This window comes from Cervus canadensis, chromosome 15 (genome assembly GCF_019320065.1).
Source record: "Cervus canadensis isolate Bull #8, Minnesota chromosome 15, ASM1932006v1, whole genome shotgun sequence".
Lineage (NCBI taxonomy): Eukaryota > Metazoa > Chordata > Mammalia > Artiodactyla > Cervidae > Cervus > Cervus canadensis.
Genome location: NC_057400.1, coordinates 41,355,046 through 41,377,443, shown reverse-complemented (window position 1 = coordinate 41,377,443; position 22,398 = coordinate 41,355,046). Strand labels below are relative to the sequence as shown.

Below are 22,398 nucleotides of genomic sequence, written 5' to 3'. Positions count from 1 at the left end.
CTTTGGAGTTAGGAACGGCTCTACTTACTATTATTTCTGTTACTATTGATATATTTCAAATGAAATTTTTATGTCCCACATCCCAAGAGAAAATTCAAGAGATCTTAATATGCTAGTTAAAAAAAATAAAGGAAAGTACATTTTGAAGCAGGGTTTATCTAGAATGGGTAGAGAAAGTTAATGTTAGTTTCCATTGTAGCAATCAAACACAATTTTCTGAAAAAGATTATCTATTTTCTCATAGGATTTAAGATCAGTACAGTTAATAGCAACTCAGAAGCTCAGAATTTCTTTTAAGTGGTAAAATTATCTTACCTAATGAAGACTACTCAGTTTTGTAAGCATCTCAGAGAGTAAGTAAATATTAGAAGAGATAACTAATATTTTGCTATTTTCAAATATTATCCAGGTGGGTCCTGCACTGCAGGAAATTGAAGTTACTACAACTTCAGATAAGGAAGCAAGAAAACTCTGAACGTTATATTTTAGGAGATTTTTAACATGAAATCATTCAACAAATGAATTTATTTCGAGGTACTAAAACTTAAAATACTTAACATTATAAACTGTTCCAAGTACTAGTTTGGAAATGGCGAACTTGTGGAATGAATACTGAAATAAGAGTTTTACACGTCGTACTTTTCATTTACACTTCCAGTATGGCACTGGATAAGTCATTCAACTAAATCATTAAGATAAACCCATTTGAAACAGTTGGAAGACGTTGTGAAACGATTCCTTAAATTTCCTCTTATGTAAATTGGGAGAATTTGTTTTAGTGTAAATCAATTTAGGTTTCTCATAGATGAGTAGTATATATAAAAAATGTTCTGTTCAAGACCTAGTTAAATATGCAAAGATATTTAAGAAGGAGAAAAATGAAAAAGTGCTAATATTTCATTAGTCCAAAACCTTCTTATTCTTAATGCATATGATAACAGCAAATATTTTTGTGTTGGAATCCAAGATTTGTCACACATCAACATTTCAAAGAAAGAAATGTATATTTCCCCCAATGCCTGCCTTTTTAATATTTGGCACTAAAAGTATTTTGTTCTTTTTATAAATCAATGTAAAAAATACAGAAATGATTCACAATAGCAAACATATGAATTCAATCTATGTGTCAACTGATGATGGATGAGTAGTGAAAGAAAACGTGGTATATATGCAATAGAATATTGTGTGTGTATACACACACACATTTTACCGATGAAGACATCAGCTTTAAAAAATAATAAAATTCTGTCATTTGAGACAATATGGATAAATCTAGAGGACATTATGTTATGTGAAATAAGATAAGACAGGCACAGAAAAACAAATATAGCACAATCTCGCTTATATGTGAAATCTAAAAAAGTCAAACTCATAGAAGCAGTGTAGAACGGTGGCTGCCAGGGTTTGGGGGAAGGTGGGGGGAGATGTTGAGTACAAAGTTTAAGTCATGCAAGATGGATCAATTCTGGAGATCTAAAGCAGAGTATGACAACTACAGTTAATATTACTATATGTATATTTGAAATCTGCTGAGAGTATAAACCTTAAATGTTTTCACCACAATAAAAAAGAAAATTATATGAAGTGATAGATATGTTAATTAGCTTGACTGTGGTGATCGTCTCATAACGTATACATATATCAAAACATGTTACACACTGTAAATATATATAATTTTTATTTGTCAATTTATACCTCCAAAAAGCTAAAGGGAGAAGAAGAAATGCAAAAAACAATTTTAATCAGAATCATTAGTTGACTCTTAATAGTTTTTCTTTAAAATCATTAGTTTTTAAAAATTTTGAACAATTAAAGTCAGCAAAATTAAATTGAGTTATTTAAAACTCTTTAATACTTTTAGGGTATATTCTCTCATATGGAAGGAATTTTAACTTTACAAGGCTATTACTAAATAAAGGTGGTAAGTTTTCAATGATACGTATTTGAACTATAGCAATCACTAACACTTTATTCTAGGATTCATATCAAAGATTCTCTCTAAATTTAGCTGAGATCCTTTCATGCACGAGGAATATTTATTTTCCAGTATCTCAGGCCGCTGAGTGTAGGCTATATTTGATTTTACTTCTGAGATTATGCTTTTAAAACAAAAGAGAGGTATGTTTTTACTTGGAACCAATATCAACCAAGAAGTCAAGGTGAGATGGGATGGATCAGTAAAGGGAATGTAAACTGTGGAATAGTTATAAACACTAGCTTAATAAAATTTACTACAGAAAAAGAAAAATGAGCAATGGAAAAAGAAACTGCAAATAAGGATTCAGTTATCACTTAGATTTCTGAAACTAAGAATGAAATGTTAAAGGAGAAACTGAGGTTGCATTTGTTAGTTTAGATGTACTGAGACAAAAATGGACTAAGAAAGCGAAGAGCTTAAAGTAGAAAATAGGAACAAAAAAGTTACAAGAGATTTGATAAGAATATAAAAGCATATTAAAAGAAAAGTTTGAAGACAAAATATAATTTTAAAAAATACACAGAAATTGTATTTATAAGAACTTATGACCATGTGAAATCTATGGTTCTCTCACTCTCAGCAGTATTACTGAAAATCTAGAAAAGCAAGAGGAGCACAAATTCTAGGAGCCTTATTGGTTCTGCATGATGCAGTATGCTAGGTAGATCCACTACCAATGCAGGAACAATTCCAGGGCAAGATGGGATCCATCCCAGAGTTCTGAAGGAATGGCAAGAAAATAAACAATATAAAAATAATATTAAATATCCCAATTATTTCCAAGTGCTTCACAGGGTTTTGGTTTAATGTTAATCCCCCCAAACTTCTATCAACTCAATGTTACAATAAAACACTAAAAAAAGTTATCTTGCTGAATTTTCTTAACAAATAATTGTATCTAATTGTGGGAATGCCTTTTTATGTGGAACAGAAAATAAATGATTAATCTTAAAAAGTAAGGTTTCCCATACTTCCCTCACCCCTTTGCCGAACACTGCATTTAAAACGAAATAATCTGGGAAAATTCTTTTCATTAACTACTCATTTTATGTTTTATCATTACCATGGTGAACAGAGAATATCTTCATGAAAATAGCTGTTATTTAAGCAACTTGCATATATTATTTAACTTAATCCACATAATTTTGTGAATTGTTGTTGTTTAGTTGCTAAGTCGTGTTTGACTTTGCAACCGCATGGACTGTGGCCCACCAGTCTCCTCTGTCCATGGGATTTTCCAGGCAAGAATACTGGAGTGGGTTGGCCACTTCCTTCTGCAAGGGATCTTCCCAGGAATTGAACTTGAATCTCTTGTATTGGCAGATGGGTTCTTTACCACTGAGCCACCAAAGAAGCTCAATCTTGTGAATTAAGTATTAATACTTGAATTTGATTTTAACATTTGCTAGAGGCTTTGCTAGAGGCTCCCTGGTAGCAGAAGACACAGGTTTGATCTCTGTATCCAGAACATGCCCTGGATAAAGAAATGGCAACCCATTCTAGTATTCTTGCCTAGGAAATCCCGTGGACAGAGGAGCCTGGCGGGCTAGTCTATGGAGTTGCAAAGAGTCATACATGACTTAGCGACTAACTACAATAGTTACTAAGGCTTTGGAGAGGTCAAGTAATTTGTCTACCGTCTAGTAGAAAGAGAGGCTACAATTGGAACCCCAGGCTCTCAACTTCTTGGCTTTTAGGTCCTAATGGTGCTAGAGGAGTAAAATAGTAAGGTTATCTAACCTGGAGAAGGGAAAGGCTACCCACTCCTGTATTCTGGCCTGGAGAATTCCATGGACTATGTATAGTCCACGGGGTCACAAAGAGTTGAACATTACTGACTGAGCGAACGTTACTGAGCGACTTTCACTTCACTTCATCTAGCATGGTGAGGAAGATGGATAACACTTACACATTGCACCAATGCAAACAAATTTTAAGATTCTAAAACTTGGCTGTCATATAACAAATATAGTTCTCAGTGAGGCATAGTTATAAGCCAAGTTTTGATGTTTAAATATTACCTGGGGGAAGAAACTTTTGGTATGGCCTTTTTTTGTGCTCAAGAATGTCAAGAAGAAATTCAAACCCCAAAATCACCTGGATAGATTTACTGAAATTTTACAAACCAGTTCATGTATCAGAGGCAATTTGGCAACAGTTTCTTAACCAAAATTTCAGTTTAAGTGTTTCTCAACCTTCTGACAATGCATGACAACTGGAGTACCTTACTGTTAATTCTCTCCTTTCAAAACCTTACTTCTCTACCTGCCTTCCTAAATACCTCCTAATAGACAGCTAGACATAGTTATAGTAGCTGACTGAAAATCTTTGTCTGATAATCTCAGTTGGTACATTATCTCATGATAGATATCTGTTCCCTTGAAACTGGGTGAGACTTTTCTTGACTCACCATATGTTGAATAATTTTGGATTATACCCCAAACATTGTGAATATTACACTGGGGAGACAGTATTTTATGGTGCCAAAGGGTGTTGATGGTTTTTGTCTTCACCAGGTAATTGAGTGGTTTGGATGCAGACCCCACACTGCCCCTCCTCTGAAGAGCAGCAGCTCAGATCTCAGCTCATCCCTTTATGCTTTAGCTGCAAACTGCTTCCAGTGTGCCCACACATCCTTGGTTTTGGGGAGATCCAGAGACTTAGGCTTAGTTTAAACACAGAACTTTGAGTTCATTTTCTCTTGCTCTCTCCTCTCTGGGGCTCCTTCCCTCTCTGGTGACAGCTGTTATTCTGGGCTCATTTTCCTTTCTGGTTCTTGCAGCCAGGATGGTGGGTAGGCTTTCAATTGGAATTTCAGCCACTCGAAGTGTGGCCCACCCTCAAGACAAAACCACAGAAAACTTGTGAATTTACTCTGAGCCAATTACATGCTCCACATTTTGACTCCTCTCCAAAATATGCAAAGTTCATATCCAAAGTCCTCAGATAATTGTTTTGTTTGTATGCTGCACAGTTATTACTGTTATTTGTAGAGGACTGGTTTGCTCAGTACTCATTCCTCATTGTAACATAAGCTGAACTTCCAAACTCAATTTTCTTTTGTTAACCCCTCCATTCTTTAGAGGATTCACCATGGTTTTCTAGAGATGTCTTCATCACCAATCCAATGACCTTTCCTAAAGTTCACCTTCTGCTTAATGCTCATTTGACAGTTTTTCACCCTAGTGAGCAGCTTTTCTTTCTTGATAACTTTTTGGGTACCAGTATAATATTTAGGTTTTCTTAAGTTCTGGTGTTTTCACTGGTCCTTATTCTTCCAAGACTAAAAATGTGGGTATTCTCTAAGATTAAGACATGAGGGTATACTGTTCTTCCCTCATTATACACTTTTCTTATTATTTATTCTTATGTTACGTCTATTGAGTATTCATTTCTTAAAGTCTGTCTTCAGGCTCACCGTCTCTCTTGATAACCACTCTCAATGTTCTTTGAATCCAATATATTTTTACCTATTCTGTTGCCTATTGTAGAGCACCACATTTTAATGTAAATGTAATAACCATTTCCTCAAATCTGTTTCACACCTCTAATCTTCATATTCCTTTATTAATATAAGGCCATTCTCCTTAGCATCAAAAAACCTTAGATAAAGATAAAACCTTAAGGAAACTGAGATTAGGCTTTCCTGGAATAGTAAAATTCAAAACAAAACTAGAGGTCTGATAAAGTGCTACCAACTTTTTATTTTGCCAAGAAAAAGCTTAGTAAAAACAACTAACTATAAAGATCTATTATCTTTTTCATATAAACGAGAAATTGAGGGACTTCCTTGGTGGTCCAGTGTCTAAGACTCTGCACTCCCTAAGAAGGAGGCCTGGGTTTGATCCCCGGTCAGGGAACTAGATTCCATATGTTGCAAATAACAGTTCATATGCCTCAACTAAAGAACCCACATGCTGTAAACGAAGACCAAAGATCCTGCGTGCTACAACTTAGACCTGGTGTAACCAAATAAATTTCAACAAAGAGAGAAAAAAAATGGACATTTATCAGAAAAGTAGAAGGGAGAGTTTTAGATTTAGCTTTACCAAAAAGTTTTCACTCTGTCCCCAGGACAAGATAAGAAACAAGAGCTGGGACAAGAACAGGGATTCTGTGACTGCAACATGGGAAAAGAGGAGGAGGAGAGAAGGTTCCATCAGCAGCATCAAGAAGGAAAGGATTTACTGTGGCAACTGACCATCCATCCTAAATTACACTTTCAGGGAATCTGGACAGGTAAGTGACCCCTTGCAGCATTATTTGGATGAAATGTAGAAGGAAACATGCTGCCTTAATGTTAACTAGTGAAGAACAATTAGAGGTAGAAACAGAAGTGGGTAAACCCATCCAATATGGAATATAAAAATCACTACTGATAAACAAAAGAAGAGAGAAAACAAAAGACAGCCACCTCAGAATTATTTGGTTTTCCAAAAGGAACTTACCAGAGAAGGAGGAAAAAAAAAAAAAAAATCACATTTAATGGCTTAGAGAATGCACAGGAACTAATTTACAATAGTTTTATTAGGATTCTAGGATCTTTCTCTCTATTTTAGAGCAAAGTATCGAGTGTATGGAAAGATGTCTAATCGGCAAAGAAAGAAAAAGTCTTTCAGGGAAAAAAGTCAGCTTTCATAACAGGGCAAGAGTGCCTTAAGCAAGCAACAAAGACACTGAAAGAGCATAAAATACTAGGTACAAATGATAAATTAGATGTGCCCTCCCCATCTCTTTCCCATCAAATGCTAGCAATATCTTATAGAAGACTACAAATTCAAGAAGTGTTGTTAAAGTAGCAACTTCCCTGGTGGTCCAGTGGTTAAGACACCATGCTTCCACTGCAGGCCACACAGGTTCGATCCCTGCCTTGGTCAAGATAAATCAGGAAAGAATAGAATACAGTAACTCTGTTTTGTGGACTCTGGAGAAGAGTAGAAAAAAGAAAAATGGGAAATGTAAGAAAGCGTACAAAAGGGGGAGATAAGGGGAGAAAAGCCACATTAGGGATATTTAAATCTGCTTAGAAGTCAGAGAAAAAGATTTAAAAAATAATATGCCACGTCTCATTATCTTCTCCCCTCAAAATTTATTTCCAGTATAATAACAAAGCAAAACCTAAAATTACATATTAAATTAAAAACCAGAGACTCACCAACATAGAGAAATCTGTTCTGTTTCTTTACATTAACCATAAAGTATCAGAACTGGAAAGTATCAATAAAAGAATAATCCTTTTTAAAATCACATCACCAAATAAATAAAACACTTAGAAATAAACCTGATCAAGGAGGTGAAAGACTTATATGCTGAAAACTAAAGAACATTAATAAAGGAAACAGTAGATGATTCAAGGAAATGGAAAGACATTCCATGCTTTTGGATTGGAAGAATTAATATTGTTAAAATGGCTGTACTACTCAAAGTAATCTACAAATTTAATGTGATCCTTATCAAATTACCCATGACATTTTTCACAGAACTAGAACAAATAAGCCTAAAATTTATACAGAACCCTAAAAAACCCAAAATTGCCCAAACAATCCTAAGGAAAAAGAACAAAGCTGGAGGTATAACCCTTCCCAGATTTCAGACAATACTACAAAGCTGTGGCAATGGCAACCCACTCCAGTACTCTTGCCTGGAAAATCCCACGGACAGAGGAGCCTAGTAGGCTGCAGTACACTGGGTCACGAAGTTGGACACGACTGAGCGACTTCACTTTCCCTTTTCACTTTCATGCATTGGAGAAGGAAATGGCAACCCACTCCAGTGTTCTTGCCTGGAGAATCCCAGGGATGGTGGAGCCTGGTGGGCTGCCGTCTATGGGGTCGCACAGAGTCGAACACGACTGAAGCGACTTAGCAGCAGCAGCAGCAGCGATTAAAACAGCACTGTACTGGCACCAAGAGATGGATCAACCGGACAGAGTGGAGAGCCCAGAAGTAAACTCTCACACCTACAGTCAAATCATCTTCGAGAAAGGAGGTAAGAATATACAGTGGAGAAAAAACAGTTTCTTCAGCAAGTGGTTACTGGAAAAGACAGAAATCTATTAAGTTAGAACACACCCTCACACCATACACAAAAATATACTCAAAATGGCTTAAAGACTTAAATATAAGACATGACCCCATAAAGCTCCTAGAAGAGAACATACGTAAAATGTTCTCTGATATAAATCGTACCAATGTTTTCTTTGGTCAGTCTCCCAACAGAAACAAGACCAAAAACAAACAAATGGGGCCTAATCAAACTTATAAGATTTTGCACAGCAAAGAAAGTATAAACAAAAGGAAAAGATAACCTACAGAATGTGAGAAAATATTTGCAAATGATGTGACTGACAAGAGCTTAATTTCCAAAATATACAAACAGCTGACACAACTCATTAACAGGAAAAAAAAAAACCCCAATCAAAATATGGGCAGAAATATATATGGAATTTAGAAAGATGGTAACGATGACGCTATATGCGAGACAGCAAAAGAGACACAGATATAAAGAACAGACTTTTGGACTCTGTGAGAGAAGGCAAGGGTGGGATGATTTGCGAGAACAGCATTGAAACATGTATATTATCATGTGAAATAGATCGCCAGTCCAGGTTCGATGCATGAGACAGGGTGCTCAGGGCTGGTGCACTGGGATGACCCAGAGGGATGGGATAGGGAGGGAGGTGGGAGGGAGTTTCAGGATGGGGGACACATGTACACCCATGGCTTGGCTGATTCATGTCAATGTATGGCAAAAACCACCACAATATTGTAAAGTAATTAGCCTCCAATTAAAATAAATTAAAAAAAAATATGAGCAGAAGACCTACATAGACATTTCTCCAAAGAAGTTGTAAGACTGCCAATAGGTACATGAAAAGATGCTCAATATCATTAATCATTAGATAAATGCAAATCAAAACTACAGTGAGGTACCACCTCATACTGGTCAGAATCAGTTTAGTTTAGTCCCTCAGTTGTGTCCGATTCTCTGCGAGCCCACGGACTGCAGCATGCCAGGCTTCCTTGTCCATCACCAACTCTCGGAGCTTGCTCAAACTTATGTCCATTGCATCAGTGATGCCATCCAACCATCTCATCCTCTGTCGTCCCCTTCTCCTCCTATCTTCAATCTTTCCCAGCATCAGGGTCTTTTCTAATGAGTCAGTTCTTCAATTTTTATAATAGAAATTTCAATGTAAATATTAAAATGATTTGGATATTGATTTTTTTCTTAAGAGTTTGTGATATATTTATTATGACACTTTGGGAAAACTTTAAAGAATAAACTTGTTGAAAGCAACCTTCTAATTATTATTCTACCAGAAACTTTATAGACAAAGACTAATCATCAAAGAAAGTAATATATAAATGTTACATATAAAAAGAAGGCATATTTGATCCAATCTCTAAAAATAAAACCAGGGGGAATGGAACATTTGCTCTGAGAAGGCAAGCTGCTATACACAAACACGTTTTCTCCAACCCTTAGTAATCCCTAGGCTAGGCTGTCATGTGCCATTATATAGTAGGCATTTCTATCTAATAAAAGATGAATCAAGCCTTAATGGAGTAAGGGATATACATATATATACTTTTTTTTTTACAAAAGTAAGAACGTAAGAAGTCATATTTTTTTTAAAGTTCCTCTCTCAGGAAAGGTAGTGAGTGTTTGGTGGTATAAATCATATTTTATTTTGTCATGGAAATCACTTGATAGTTACCTATCTTGATTAATGGTCTAATTTCCGTTCATATAATAAATATTTATCATATACCTATATATGATAACTTTTATTTTAAAGCATTTACTATGTATATAAAACCAGGTACCTGATAATATATAGCAACCTAGCCAACAAATAAATCTAGTTTAAGATACTTACAACAGAGAAAGTATCTACAGTGGTCAGAGAAGCTATAGGGGCCTGAAACTCAGATGGAGATCGTGAAGTGAGAGGTGCACCTGAAGTCCAGAGTATACGCGATATGAACAATTCAAGGATGGAAACCTTCCAAGGCCACCCAAGACCTAGACTTGTGAGGCCAAGATTTTATAAGCTACAGTGCCTGCCAAAATTGTCACACATAATAAATGGAGGAACACACCATGGGTAAATGTCTCTCACTGAAGAACTGTCTACAGAATAAAGAAACAAAAAGCAGCACTATCCTCTGAAGTCATGATTATGTCATTTAAAAAAGGTTATAGTCAGTGAAATTGGTTTTTCAAAACCCTCAGTTTGAGCTTTCTGTTTATTTTATGTTCTGCATAGTAGCCTGGAATAATATTGGTCCTTGCCTAGAAATTATTCTTTTTCCATTAAAATACTGCACAAAACTTAAGTTTACATGTCTACGCATATAATATTAAGGTATAAGCAAGTTAAGAATTCCCTCCCCACCCCCAACTTAAACTAAATGCTGAGTGCCTGATCAAGCCTACCTTTAGCTCACTGGGAATATTTATTTCTAAATTAAGGTTCTATATACTTATCTGTGGGCTTCCCTTGTGGCTCAGCTGGTGAAGAATCCACCTGCAATGCGGGAGACCTGGCTTGATCCCTGAGTTGGGAAGATCCCCTGGAAAAGGGAAAGGCTACCCACTTCAGTATTCTGGCCTGGAGAATTCCATGGACTGTGTATAGCCCATGGGGTCGCAAAGAGTCAGACACAACTGAGCGACTTCCACACATATTTATCTGTACCATAAAATGATAATTAGGATTTCATTCTGTCATGTAATTAGGATTTCATATTGTCTCATAATTTGCTTGCTATTATTACTATGGGTCTGCAAATCTTTCTTTCCCCAACTAGGTTGTAGCTCCTTAAAGGAGGGAGATTTTACCTCTTATTTTTTGGTATTCCTATCAAAGACTAGCAAGACTGGGTAAATAGAAGGAGTTCAATAAATACTTCTTGTCTAAGTGATTGACAAGTGAATTTTTAGACATCAGTTTTCTTCAAATATGTCATAGCTTCTATATATACTTGCAATTGCCAGGTACAGCATATCTTATTTCCTTAATGTTAGCACTGATGGTAGCTCCACAGGTCCATCACTGTTTTACTATTCTGAACCTACAAAATTTTTCCTACTCCTCAAAGCTACCATATATTTGCTGATCTAACCACAATGATAGCTATATTAGAAATTTGCCAAGTGTCTAACTGGCATCTTTCAGCAACAACTGTATTCTTTGTATTTTTAAACTTTTGTTTAAAGTAAATACCTCAGATGAAAAAAGATGCATAAGGAATAAATTATATACAATCAGAAATAGGCATAAAAACAGCTCTTTATACACATGAATACATGGTCTCTAAATAGTTAAAAGTTCAAATAAACTCATACAATACCTACTTTGTATCCTGGATACTAGACCATTCAATAATGTCTATTTGGTTATTAAATCAGGACTTTAAGTCAGAGGGCAGTTTAGAGGTATTGAATGAATGAGTGAAAAAATTTACTAATATTGCTAAATTCTTTTATGTATTTTACATTATTGCTCTTTATATAGTGTCAAAACACTCTAGACTTCTGTATAACTTACACACACACAAATGGAAAAGAAAGATGCCAAAATTTTTTGTCACACCCTATACACCTCGGATAGCATTTAGTTTGACAACTGAAGTGTTTCCTAAAACACTATTATAGAAAGTTTTGTTTTCAAGATCATAAAAATGACCCAGGGGATTTTTCTGGCAGTCCAGTGATTAGGACTCTGTGTTTCCACTGCACTTGGCCTGGGTTCAAGTCCTGGTCAGGGAACTAAGATCCCACAAGCCATGTGGCGCAGCCAAAAAAACCCCCAACATATTACAATCCTAGCTTTTTTATAAAAGTAAATTAAACAATGCCAATTTGTATTTACATTAAAATACAAAATTTGCTAATTAATAACTGCCATCATGACATATGTTACTATGTCTGACAATGGTGTCCTGCAAACAAGATTGTAGTCTTTGCCAAGAACAAGTATATGTATTTTTGAGTGATTTGATTGTTTACAATTTTTAATTTTCACAGTAATAACATGCAAGTTTCTTGATTCTCTAAAGCACCGCTCAGCTAATCTCCCCTGAAAAGTCTATATTCATATTAGAATTCTTGAAACTACTCTCAAGATAAATAAGCTATGATATTTCTTTCCTCTGAGATGAATAATAATAGAATTCAGGAAGTCAAATTCATTATTAAATTCTGCCAGATTCCTTTATCTTTCATTCATATTTATCACATGGTAAGTGAAGCACTGTGCTGTCCCTCCACATACCCTTGATCTTTTTGGTACCCTCTTCTGTACACCACAATCTACAATCCCTGTGATACTTTTAAATACAGTAGGTCTACAAAAACTTCGATAATCTTCTTTTTTCCAAGAGGAAGAACTTATTTTCTTATCTCTGGAGCACTTAGTGATTCATTTCTAATAAGCAGAATAAAGCAGAAGCAAAGGTGTGATTTGAGAGACTAGAGTTGAGAAAGCACTATGGGCTCCTCCTTGCTATCTTGTATCTCTTTCTTTCTTAGTCTGAGTAAGATACCTGTCAGTGTGATGAGAGGCCTGGGTGGCCAGGTCTCTTGTCAACAGCCATCTTGGAGTAAGCCATCTTGAAAGTGGATCCTCCAACCACAGTAAAGCCTTGAGATGACTGGAAGGCCTTGGCCACATCTTGACTTCGATAACACGGGATCCTGAACCAGTACCACCCAGCTAAGTCACTCCTGAATTTCTGATTCACAGGAAGTGATAGTTGTTGCTAAGTACTAGGGTAAATCTGAGGTGGTTTGTTATATGATAGATAATATAATGAATTCTATCTCATCAAGAAACACTGTACAAACTACTGTGGTGAACAAGAAGTGAAACTCAGGTTTTCCTTTAAACTGAGGACTTCTCCCCTAATGTCTCTATACTGTAAATAGAATACTAACGGTCATTCAACGATACAGGTTCTGCTATCTTGACTCTTTATATCCTTTTAGAAATCAAAGGATTCTTGCATGTGCTTTGTGTAAAAAAAGTGATGCGTTAGTCCCTCAGTCCTGTCCGATTTTTTGTACTTGTGGCTCCTTGTGTAGGATTACCATAAACAGAGACTGAACTACAAATTTCCTATTTCTCAAATACAGTCTTCTAAAAGGGCCTCTTTCCCCTCCACTCTGTGTCTCGTTTTCCAAGGCAGCCATTGTTGATATTTACTATAGTGTCCAGGGATCTTTCCCTTTTCAAATACCGTAATCAAGTCCTAAACAAGATAAATATTCCTCAAAACTTCCCACCAAATAGAAGGAGGAAAGCGCTGTGAGTGGTTAGTAGCAGCTTCCTTCTGTTACTGGTTCAAAACATTTCTGTTAAGTCACTAATTCATTAGAGACTTGGCCAACTGATTGGGAATGAAATCAATTGGAGTTTTTTATAACACAGAGAACTATATTCAGTATGATAAATCATAATGGAAAAGAACATACAGAAAAGAATGTTTACAGTATATGTATAACTGAGTCACTTTGTATACAGTAGAAATTAACACAACACTGTAAATCAACTATACTTCAATTAAAAAAATTAATTCATTTTTGAGAAGGCTAATAAAGTCACATTGAAAACAGAAAAAAAATTGTACCACTATCTTAGCCATTTCTGAATACTACCTGATAGGTTTTATTTTGTGTATACATGCATACTTTTTTAAAACTGCAAGCAACCAATATGGAATTTTTTCATTTTGGAAAAATCTTAAATGTATCCATACCATTTAAAGTTTTTAGGAAAGAATTTCACTTGTATTAGCTAAAAGTGTATTTAGTTATAACTTAATAAGCATAGACCAACATATATGCCAATGGAAAAGATTTTAATTTCAACTGGCCAGTATTTTTCTAAATTAGGTCTAAGGTTTTACAGTGAAATATATATCTAGCTCTTAAATACTCAATAAATCCAACTTATTAATTCCTTTAGAATATATCTGTTCTCTTTAATCCTTTATATGTTCAGGGCTTATTAGCACTTTGGCTCTAGATATATAAAAGGGCTCCCCTGGTGGCTCAGATGGTAAAGTGTCTGCCCAAAATGCGGGAGACCTGGATTCGATCCCTGGGCTGGGAAGACCCCAGGAGAAGGAAATGGCAATCCACTCCAGTATTCTTGCCTGGAAAATCTCATGGACAGAGGAGCTGGTAGGCTACAGTCCATGGGGTTGCAAAGAGTTAGACACGACTGAGCGACTTCACTCACATATAAAAGGAGATCTTCCCAACAAAGGGATTGAATCTGCATTGCTTGCATCTCTTGCATTGTTAGATGGATTCTTTACCACTGTGCCACCTGGGAAGCCCATTTTTAATGTATGTGTGTGCTCAAATGCTCACATTAAATATACAGTTGTCAAATATAGTAAGGAGAATTAAGAGAACTCAATGAATTTTAGATTTATTTCTTATTTGGAGCTTTATATATTTTCCTCTTATCATCTGTCTACAAATATAATCAATGCAATATTATTAATTTTTTGATAATAAGCTACCTTTGACATGATTCCTGTTACACTTAATTTCAGCTCAAGTGTTCATAACTGACAGATGTTAATAAAACTTTCAAATAATGACAAATTATCCAAATTCAAAATTAACTAAATTAGTAACACATCTTAAGAGTTTTTCACATTACCCCTTTTGTTCTAATCAAGATTGCTATTTTCAAAAATACCTTCTATGTATTTTGAACTGGAGATATTTTATTATCCTCAAAGATATAATCGGAATAAATGTAAGAATTGACTAAAAATTAATGGTAAATCATGACATTTAGAAGTCCCTGAAACAAGAAAATGGTCTGCAAATATTACTTACTTAAGCACTACCTTTATAAGTCAGTATCTTATAGTAGTTTAATGATTTTAAAATGTACTTACTAGGCTCTATCACAAAACTGTATTCTAAAAGTCAGAATCACTGTTTCTGAATTTTGTGTTTGGCAAAATAAGTCTATAAACATATTCCAGTGGCATGGTTTCTTGTATTTACTAGCAGTTTTAGATAAATGGAAATTGGAGCGAGGGCGAAGAGAGCTGAATGATTCAAATAAAAAAACCAATACTGATTCTTAATAAAGAACTATGAACTGAGAGATACTGTAGGAAATTTTTCATTCTAAAATTTTTATTTATAGGGAAGTATCCAACAGGATTTCTCAATTTGATGTTAAATAAAAACAAGATAGTCTTAGTTCTCCCCATCTTTATTTTTCTAAAGAAAATATGTAACCTTCCTGCATGTATTTTTCTACTTCATTATGCATTTATATTTTTATAAATGATGTCATTTTACATTAAAAAAAATCTAAAAAAATTATTCCTATTTTATCATTTTGTAATCTCCATTGTTTATTCAACACTGCTTTTGAAATCCAAGTATAGTAGTAAGTAAATGTTCAGTTTAATTTTTCTAAAATGTTTAACTGTAATGATGTACCACTGTGCTACTGATGGATGTTTAGGTTATTTCTAACCAAAGTGCCATGAACATCCTTGTGCATGTCTCCTCCACAGATATGCAATATTCATTTTTACACTGCTTCAATGAAGACTTTTGCTTCAGCTAGTTAGGTGGATTTTGTTTTTTAATTAAACACAGGCAAATGAAAAAACAAAAATGCTATTTTCTAGCCCAGAATCATCTGTGTCTTACTATATTATTTTTATCTTTCTTTGTTAAATCTTTTATCTCTTTGGTAAACACCTGTGATATAGAAAAGTGAATACTAGAAAATAAGAAATTTAAGCCTTTATTTTAGTGCTTCAAATATATTTAGGAACATGTAAGTTACTTGCTTGTAATATAAACAACTTCTGTTTAGAATTCCAGTGGTGGATTCACTTTAAGAAAACAAAATGAGGAAGATGTGTTATATACTAGCATTTAAATTCTACTTCTTGTAATAACAGTGTTAGGGTTGAAAAGAATCTTGTCCGCTTTCTCCAACTTTCCTGCCCACCCCAACTGTAACAGAATACTGACTAAATAATTCAGAAAGTCTGATTTTTCATTTATTTCCTTTAGGGAATGAAATGGCAGCGCAGTCTACCTTTGATTCTTTTTCTCTTGGTATTCCTGATTTTGCTTTATCATGAGGCTGATCAAGAGTCAAATTATTCTTCCTTGCTTCACTGTCTTCAAGCAGGGGAACATAGCCACAACTGTTATCTGTAAGACAAAAACCTCTTGGATCTAAGTGGGAAATCCTTGTTTTGGGTACCACTTAGAAAAGTAAAAAGAATATACACCCAAACCCCTAATTTTAAAGAGCAGAGATTTTAAACTATGGGTTTTAAAAATTCTTTAGATAATAGTTACTTTAACAATTTACATTTGTCCACTTAGATTCTGGCATATTTGATTCGTATTTTTAAATTTTCATTCCCAATAAGCACACAAAATTCCTACACTTCCAGTATTAGTAGTATACAGAATACATAGAATTTACAAAACTAAAATTATGCTGTTTGTATCTTATCATCAGCAACCGCAATTAAATTTTTATTTAAGAAATATATTCAGGTATGCATTTGCTGTTTACTTACTTGTATAATGACTCTATGCTTATTATAAAAAAATCAGAAAATGCAGACATGCTGAAAAGTATAAATAAAAAGCTACTCACAGTTTTTATCATCTGTGAATGATTCCTAGTAACATTTTGGTTTATATTTTACCAGAATTTTTCTTTCTCAATACACATAAATTCACAAGAAACAATTTTTTTGCATAGATAAAATGCACGTTTTTTATCTTGCTTTTCTCATTTTGCTATATATCATGAATATGTCTCATGTTTCTAAGTGAACACCTATTATTATCACTTTACTTGGCTACACAGCTGTTTCCTACATGAATGACCGTAATTTAACGGTTGAACATTCCATTATTAGAAATTATTACTGTGATGAGCATCTTTGTAATATATACCTTGAGTACCTGAAGAAATATTTTTTTATGATACATTCTTAGGACTCAAATTTTTGGTTTAAAAGGCACACACACTTAAAAAGCTTTTGCTAGTTACTGAAAAATTGTCTTCTAGGAAATTTTACCAACTTAAGAGGGCCACCATATGGTACATGTGGCTGTCCACTTTCCCATTTCCTGCAAGTGTTCATTTCTTAAATAAACATAAAACTTAACTGCACCACAGGTATTAAGATACCAGAAACACAGGAGAAATAAAACAGAAAAACTTAACTTCCACCTTTCTTTTCCACAGAGGTTTAAGAAATACTTAAAAATTTAACATGAACATACCTCGACTGGAGTTCACAAGAAGTAACTGTGACTTGAGCTTGTCAATGAGCGTTTGCTGACGTGACAGCTGTTCCTGTTGCTCACGTATTCTCTGCTCATAGTTCTCAGTCTGCTGACCATAAAGACCAGTTAGCCTGGCATCTACTGACAGACATGTGTATACATTAATGTCCGTTAGTAATTACATATAGGTATGAGTTACCCATACTGCCATTTCCCAGCCACAGGGGCATTTATTTACGAGCTGAAAACAGGATTTAATCATGTACTTACAATCGTTACAAACAAAAGTGATTTAAAACACTTTAAGCACTGTAAAATTTTAGAGAAACCTTAGAGAAATTTTTGTTAAGAGCTCAATGTACAGTTTCTTGGGTAAAAATTATAATTTAGAATTTAATCTGTAATGATAACAAAAAAGCATGAATGACAAAATGGATGCTACGTTAAAGTTTTTCTATAAAAATACTAACTTTAAAAAATTAAGATTTCATGTTCTTAAAACAAATGCACTTTTGAATTTATTTTTAGAGTAGAAAAACACAAAGTAGTTACAGCTAAAACACTATGAAAATCAAAGGTACAAGCACAAATTATAAAATTACATTGATCAGAAATTCCAAGATTAGGATTTAAGAAGTCAAGAAACCACATGGTTAATTTCTAATGGACATCTTAAATACCACAATTTCCCTTATATTTTTAATGCAGTCACTTTACTACTATTGCAATGGCTGTGAGAATTAAGCAATGAAAGTCTATGGCCATACCACCCTGAATGAGCCCGATCTGGTCTGATCTTGGATGCTAAGCAGGGTCAGGCCTAGTTAGTACTCGGATGGGAGCACTGAAAAGAACACACAAGTTCGCACTGCAGCATATAAATGTTGCAAACCTGATATCTGAAAACACTCCATTACGATGATCAAGTTAGCACAAAGTCTGAAAAATATATAACCAAAAAATAATAGAGAATTCTTTACCAATATCTATCACTAGAACATATAAATGACTAAATTGTAAATTCCTTGAAATATGAAATGGGGTTCTAATAATCTTGGAATGTCCTTCAATAGATACTAAATATTTGATTTTGAATTGATTCTTAATCAATGATCAAAATTAGTGAAGCTCTAGTATTTTCAGAGATCCACAAATACTAAGTACTTTATAAATGACACAGCTGTTTCTAGAGTCCCAAAAGAAATTAGCTTAAGAAATGAAAGCAAAATAGCACATTTTCCCAAATAAAAGGTGAAATTTTGTACTACATTTTAAATATGAGTAACTGACAAAGCTGGTAAGTAATCCAAGTGGTGTTTTGTCTTGCATGCTGCCTGAGGGTAGCTTCATGTAACTTGACATTTCTATGCAAAGTAACTTACACATAGGACATATTCAGTACAAGGTTATTGAAAAAAAAAAAAGAATTCCATTAAAATAAAATTCAATTGGTAAATTTTATTATTTTAAGTAAAAGAATGAATCTTTTGAATCTGTCTGAACCATACATCCTATGACTAGGAGTGTGATAATAGAACTTTGGATACCAAATTCTAGCCTAGGGCCAGGCTTCCCAGAACAAGACTTATTCATACATAAATTTGCATCCAAGCCCCTAGAAAGAGTGGGTGGGTTGACTATAAGAAGGGTTTAAACCTCTAATGCTAATTCTGTAATACTTTAAATTTGCCTTGTCTACACAGAGCTACCAGGGCTGAGGAATCAGCAAACATGCCTGATATTATGGTTTGTTCTATCTACTTTTGTGTATTTAGAACTTCCTCTAAAGAACTCCAAACTTTCCATAAACATGAACCAAAAATTATCCATTCTTTCACTTTTTCGATAGGTATATATATTTTACTATCAAGCATTAAATGACCAGTACAAAAAACTTACTAAGTTAGAGACACACTCAGAATAAATGTATAAGTTATTCAAACCTCAGCCCATTCTCTATCTACTACATATTTTTTTCCCAACCTTAATGAAAAAACAAATGACCTGTATTTTCTTTTGGAAGCAACTCAGAAAGCCTCTGCCAGGTAATTTTCATCTTCTAGTTTCTGGCTTAAAAACATACTTTAGCACATCTCCATATAACATATTATAATAAATGAAAAATGCTGAAAATGTTTTCATTAGCAGGTAAAAAAATCAAGAGATCAACAATTTCAAGTTGAAGTTTTCCACTATTTAGTAAACCACTTAACAAAGTACTTCATAAACTTAAGCAAATTCTGTAATAATTTAAAAAACTGATACTCTGGAAGTATAGCAGGAGAAACAGAATAGCAATAACCCATGTTCTTTTAAGTTCTTTCCACACACTTTCATTGTATCAATTATTAGTCTAGCCTAATTGTTTATATGTATGATTTCTCTTCAGACTATGACCTCCTCAAGGACAGAGACTATTCTGCTATCTCCAGAGTACCTGGCACATACTGAAATGCTCAATAAATATTAGTCAAATAAATAATCTAATTAAGTTAAGAAAATATAAGAGAAATAGATATGTCTTCAGAAGTTAACCTGAAGGAATGGAGATAAGGTTTTGCTTACATTTCTGAAGAAAAATAGGAAAAATAGAGATAGTAAGTCAGTAAGTAAATAAGACAAAAGAAAATTAAGCTTCAGAAGATAGATGCAAAAAAATGGCTATGTCTGAAGATTTTTTCGTTTTTCCTTTTTTTGGAAAAAAAGGGAAGCTTATACTGTTAGAAAAAAATTTACTAATTTGAGAAGAGAAAATATTTAGAAACAGTATAAAGACTGACCACAAAGCCATGAGAGGGAAAGTCCAGAAGAGGATATTGTATCAAATTGGGAAATAACCAGAAGAACTGAGTTTACTTGCTATGTTTGGAAACTAACAGAAACAAGAGGCTTTTCTTCTTTTTATTAAATGCTTTTTGTTCACTGAACAGATGTATATAAACTTATTATCTGAAAATTCCTTTTAAAAGGTCAGATAATTGTTTCACTGTCATAGTATTTACACACACAAAAATCAGTACAATTACAAAGCAAGTACATTCCAGCACTACCAAAGACCCTACAAAACAGAAAAATTACTAACAACCACATTGAAAATGTACAACAGCAATGTCTTGTCAACACTTCTGTACAGAGCACAGACATGACAGCTAAAACAGACAGAAGAGAAGATGCTTTTGACAGCCAGTGTGTGTGAATGATTCTTTGAGTCAGATGGCAGCAACAAGTTACCAACTAGGAGATCTGCATGACAACTAACCATCCATCTGTATCAAACACCATCTGGCCAAGATGACTCTGGCTTCTGTGTATCTGACACTCCTTCCAATTCCAAAGAATAGCAAAACAAGTGGTCTACCAGCATCTAAAGAGGTAAACAGGTACTGAGGTACTTGTGCCAGAATATACTTTAATCCTTTCTCAATGTTCAAAAGCAAAACTTGTAACAATGCTGATGAAATATAGCACACACCTTGGATTTACTAAAAATGGTTCTCCATACACTCTCTTGACTATCATAAATAAAGCAAAAAGCTTATCTTAAGAAAAGTCCCTTTATCCTGGCAAAATTTCAGTCCATCTTCAAAATTAAGGCAGCATATTTTCTATAATTTTGGACATACAGCTGCTCAAGTTTTCATGGGTTTCATAAATATTAAAAGAGTTCTATAAACTGAATTTTTTTCTATTGCTAACATTGAAAATTCTCATTTTTCATATTTTCCAAAGCACTTATTTCCTAAATGGGAAAAAGTTCAAGTGTCCTCAGTCATCCATAATACTCTAAATAAGTCAAACATAATCTCTCTCATCCTCAAGAAATAATCCCAATATTCTGAGAAATACCATTTTTTTTTCTTCCAAGTATAAAAAAGAAGAGAAATTTAGTAAATATTGAATGGATTCAGAGAAAAAGTTTAAAAACCTTCCAAACTATTGCAAGATTAACAAAGAGAACAAAAGCTTTATTGACGGGTTTGCTTGGCTACTACAAAAACTCTCAATAGGAACTCCATAGTTCATGAAGGAAGATAATTAAATATTAATTATTCCAATATATAACATTTTAGACAAAAACTATCTTGAAACTGGTAAACCAAAAACATCAACTTCAATTTGAGGTTAAGAAAAAGAGAGACTGCATAGGATTAGCAACTGGAGATCTGGTTTCTACAGCTCATTTCTAAACCAAACTCTTATATTCTCTTATAACTAGGGAGTTATAAATCCTGCCCTCTCCCACCCTCCTGATACCAACACTTATCCAGGAGACCTACAGTCTGACATTAGATTATCAATCTGATTATCTACTTTTAAGTGATGGTGCTGTCACCAATTTCTCTGTATACCAAATGGTAAACTATTTTTATTTTACAATATTGTGTTTTGGTCCTGATTAATTTACTTAGGTTCTTTGGGCCTTGGTTTCTTTCACTTTGAAATAAAATTAATATTTACTTGAAGTACTGAAGTAGATGGCATGTATAAAATGTATGTTATGTAGTAAGCTCTTTGCAAATGTTAGCTCCCTTCCTGTAATAATGAACAAGGTTTCTACATACTATTATTAACATGTGTGAATATGTCCATTAACTAAAGCTCTGATTATCACTGATTATCACTACATATACAATTTGTCACCAGACTTACCACACAACCACTGCATGCTCTAAGCCAGTTTTTTCAATTCTTCTTATAGTTCACTGTAATTTAAGACTCAGAAGCTTTTTCTCTGAAAAATCAGTGTGGTATCTTCATTGAATCAAAAACATTCTATGAAGCAATAAACAAACAAAATAATTAATAAACAAATTCTGGTTGTTCAAAGTTTACAAAGAGACAAAATAGGCTCAAAATGATTAAGAAACAAAATGGTTGCTAAAAATTACAAAAGTAGCACATCTGTTGAAAACAATGCAAAAAACAACAAAATGTCCACCATCACAACCATATCAAAACCTCAGATGTGTACAAAGTAAAAAACTAACAGTCTCTTCCTTTACTTTGCCCTCCATTCCTCCTTAGAGGTAATTCCTATTGACATTTTGGTATGTGTTCTTTCAAAACTTCAGCGTACATGTGTATGTATCTTTTTAAAAAATGTG

At 34.1% G+C, this 22,398-nt stretch overlaps 1 protein-coding gene across 8 annotated transcripts in view; it reads right to left on the bottom strand.

Moving 5' to 3' along the window:
- TANK (TRAF family member associated NFKB activator) overlaps positions 1–22,398 on the bottom strand; it is a 94,588-nt gene that overhangs the window by 13,658 nt on the left and 58,532 nt on the right. For 6 of the 8 annotated variants that reach the window (XR_006273130.1, XM_043487734.1, XM_043487733.1 and 3 more), the window contains exons 3-4: positions 17,291–17,402; positions 16,077–16,195 (exon numbers count right to left, since the gene is read on the bottom strand). Coding sequence is in view for 6 of the 8 variants with exons in the window: in XM_043487734.1 (XP_043343669.1) it covers positions 16,077–16,195; positions 17,291–17,402 (231 nt within the window). In the remaining 2 variants the exon portion in view is untranslated. The remainder of the gene's footprint in view (positions 1–16,076; positions 16,196–17,290; positions 17,403–22,398) is intronic. The other 2 variants (XR_006273131.1, XM_043487731.1) reach the window with 1 other exon arrangement.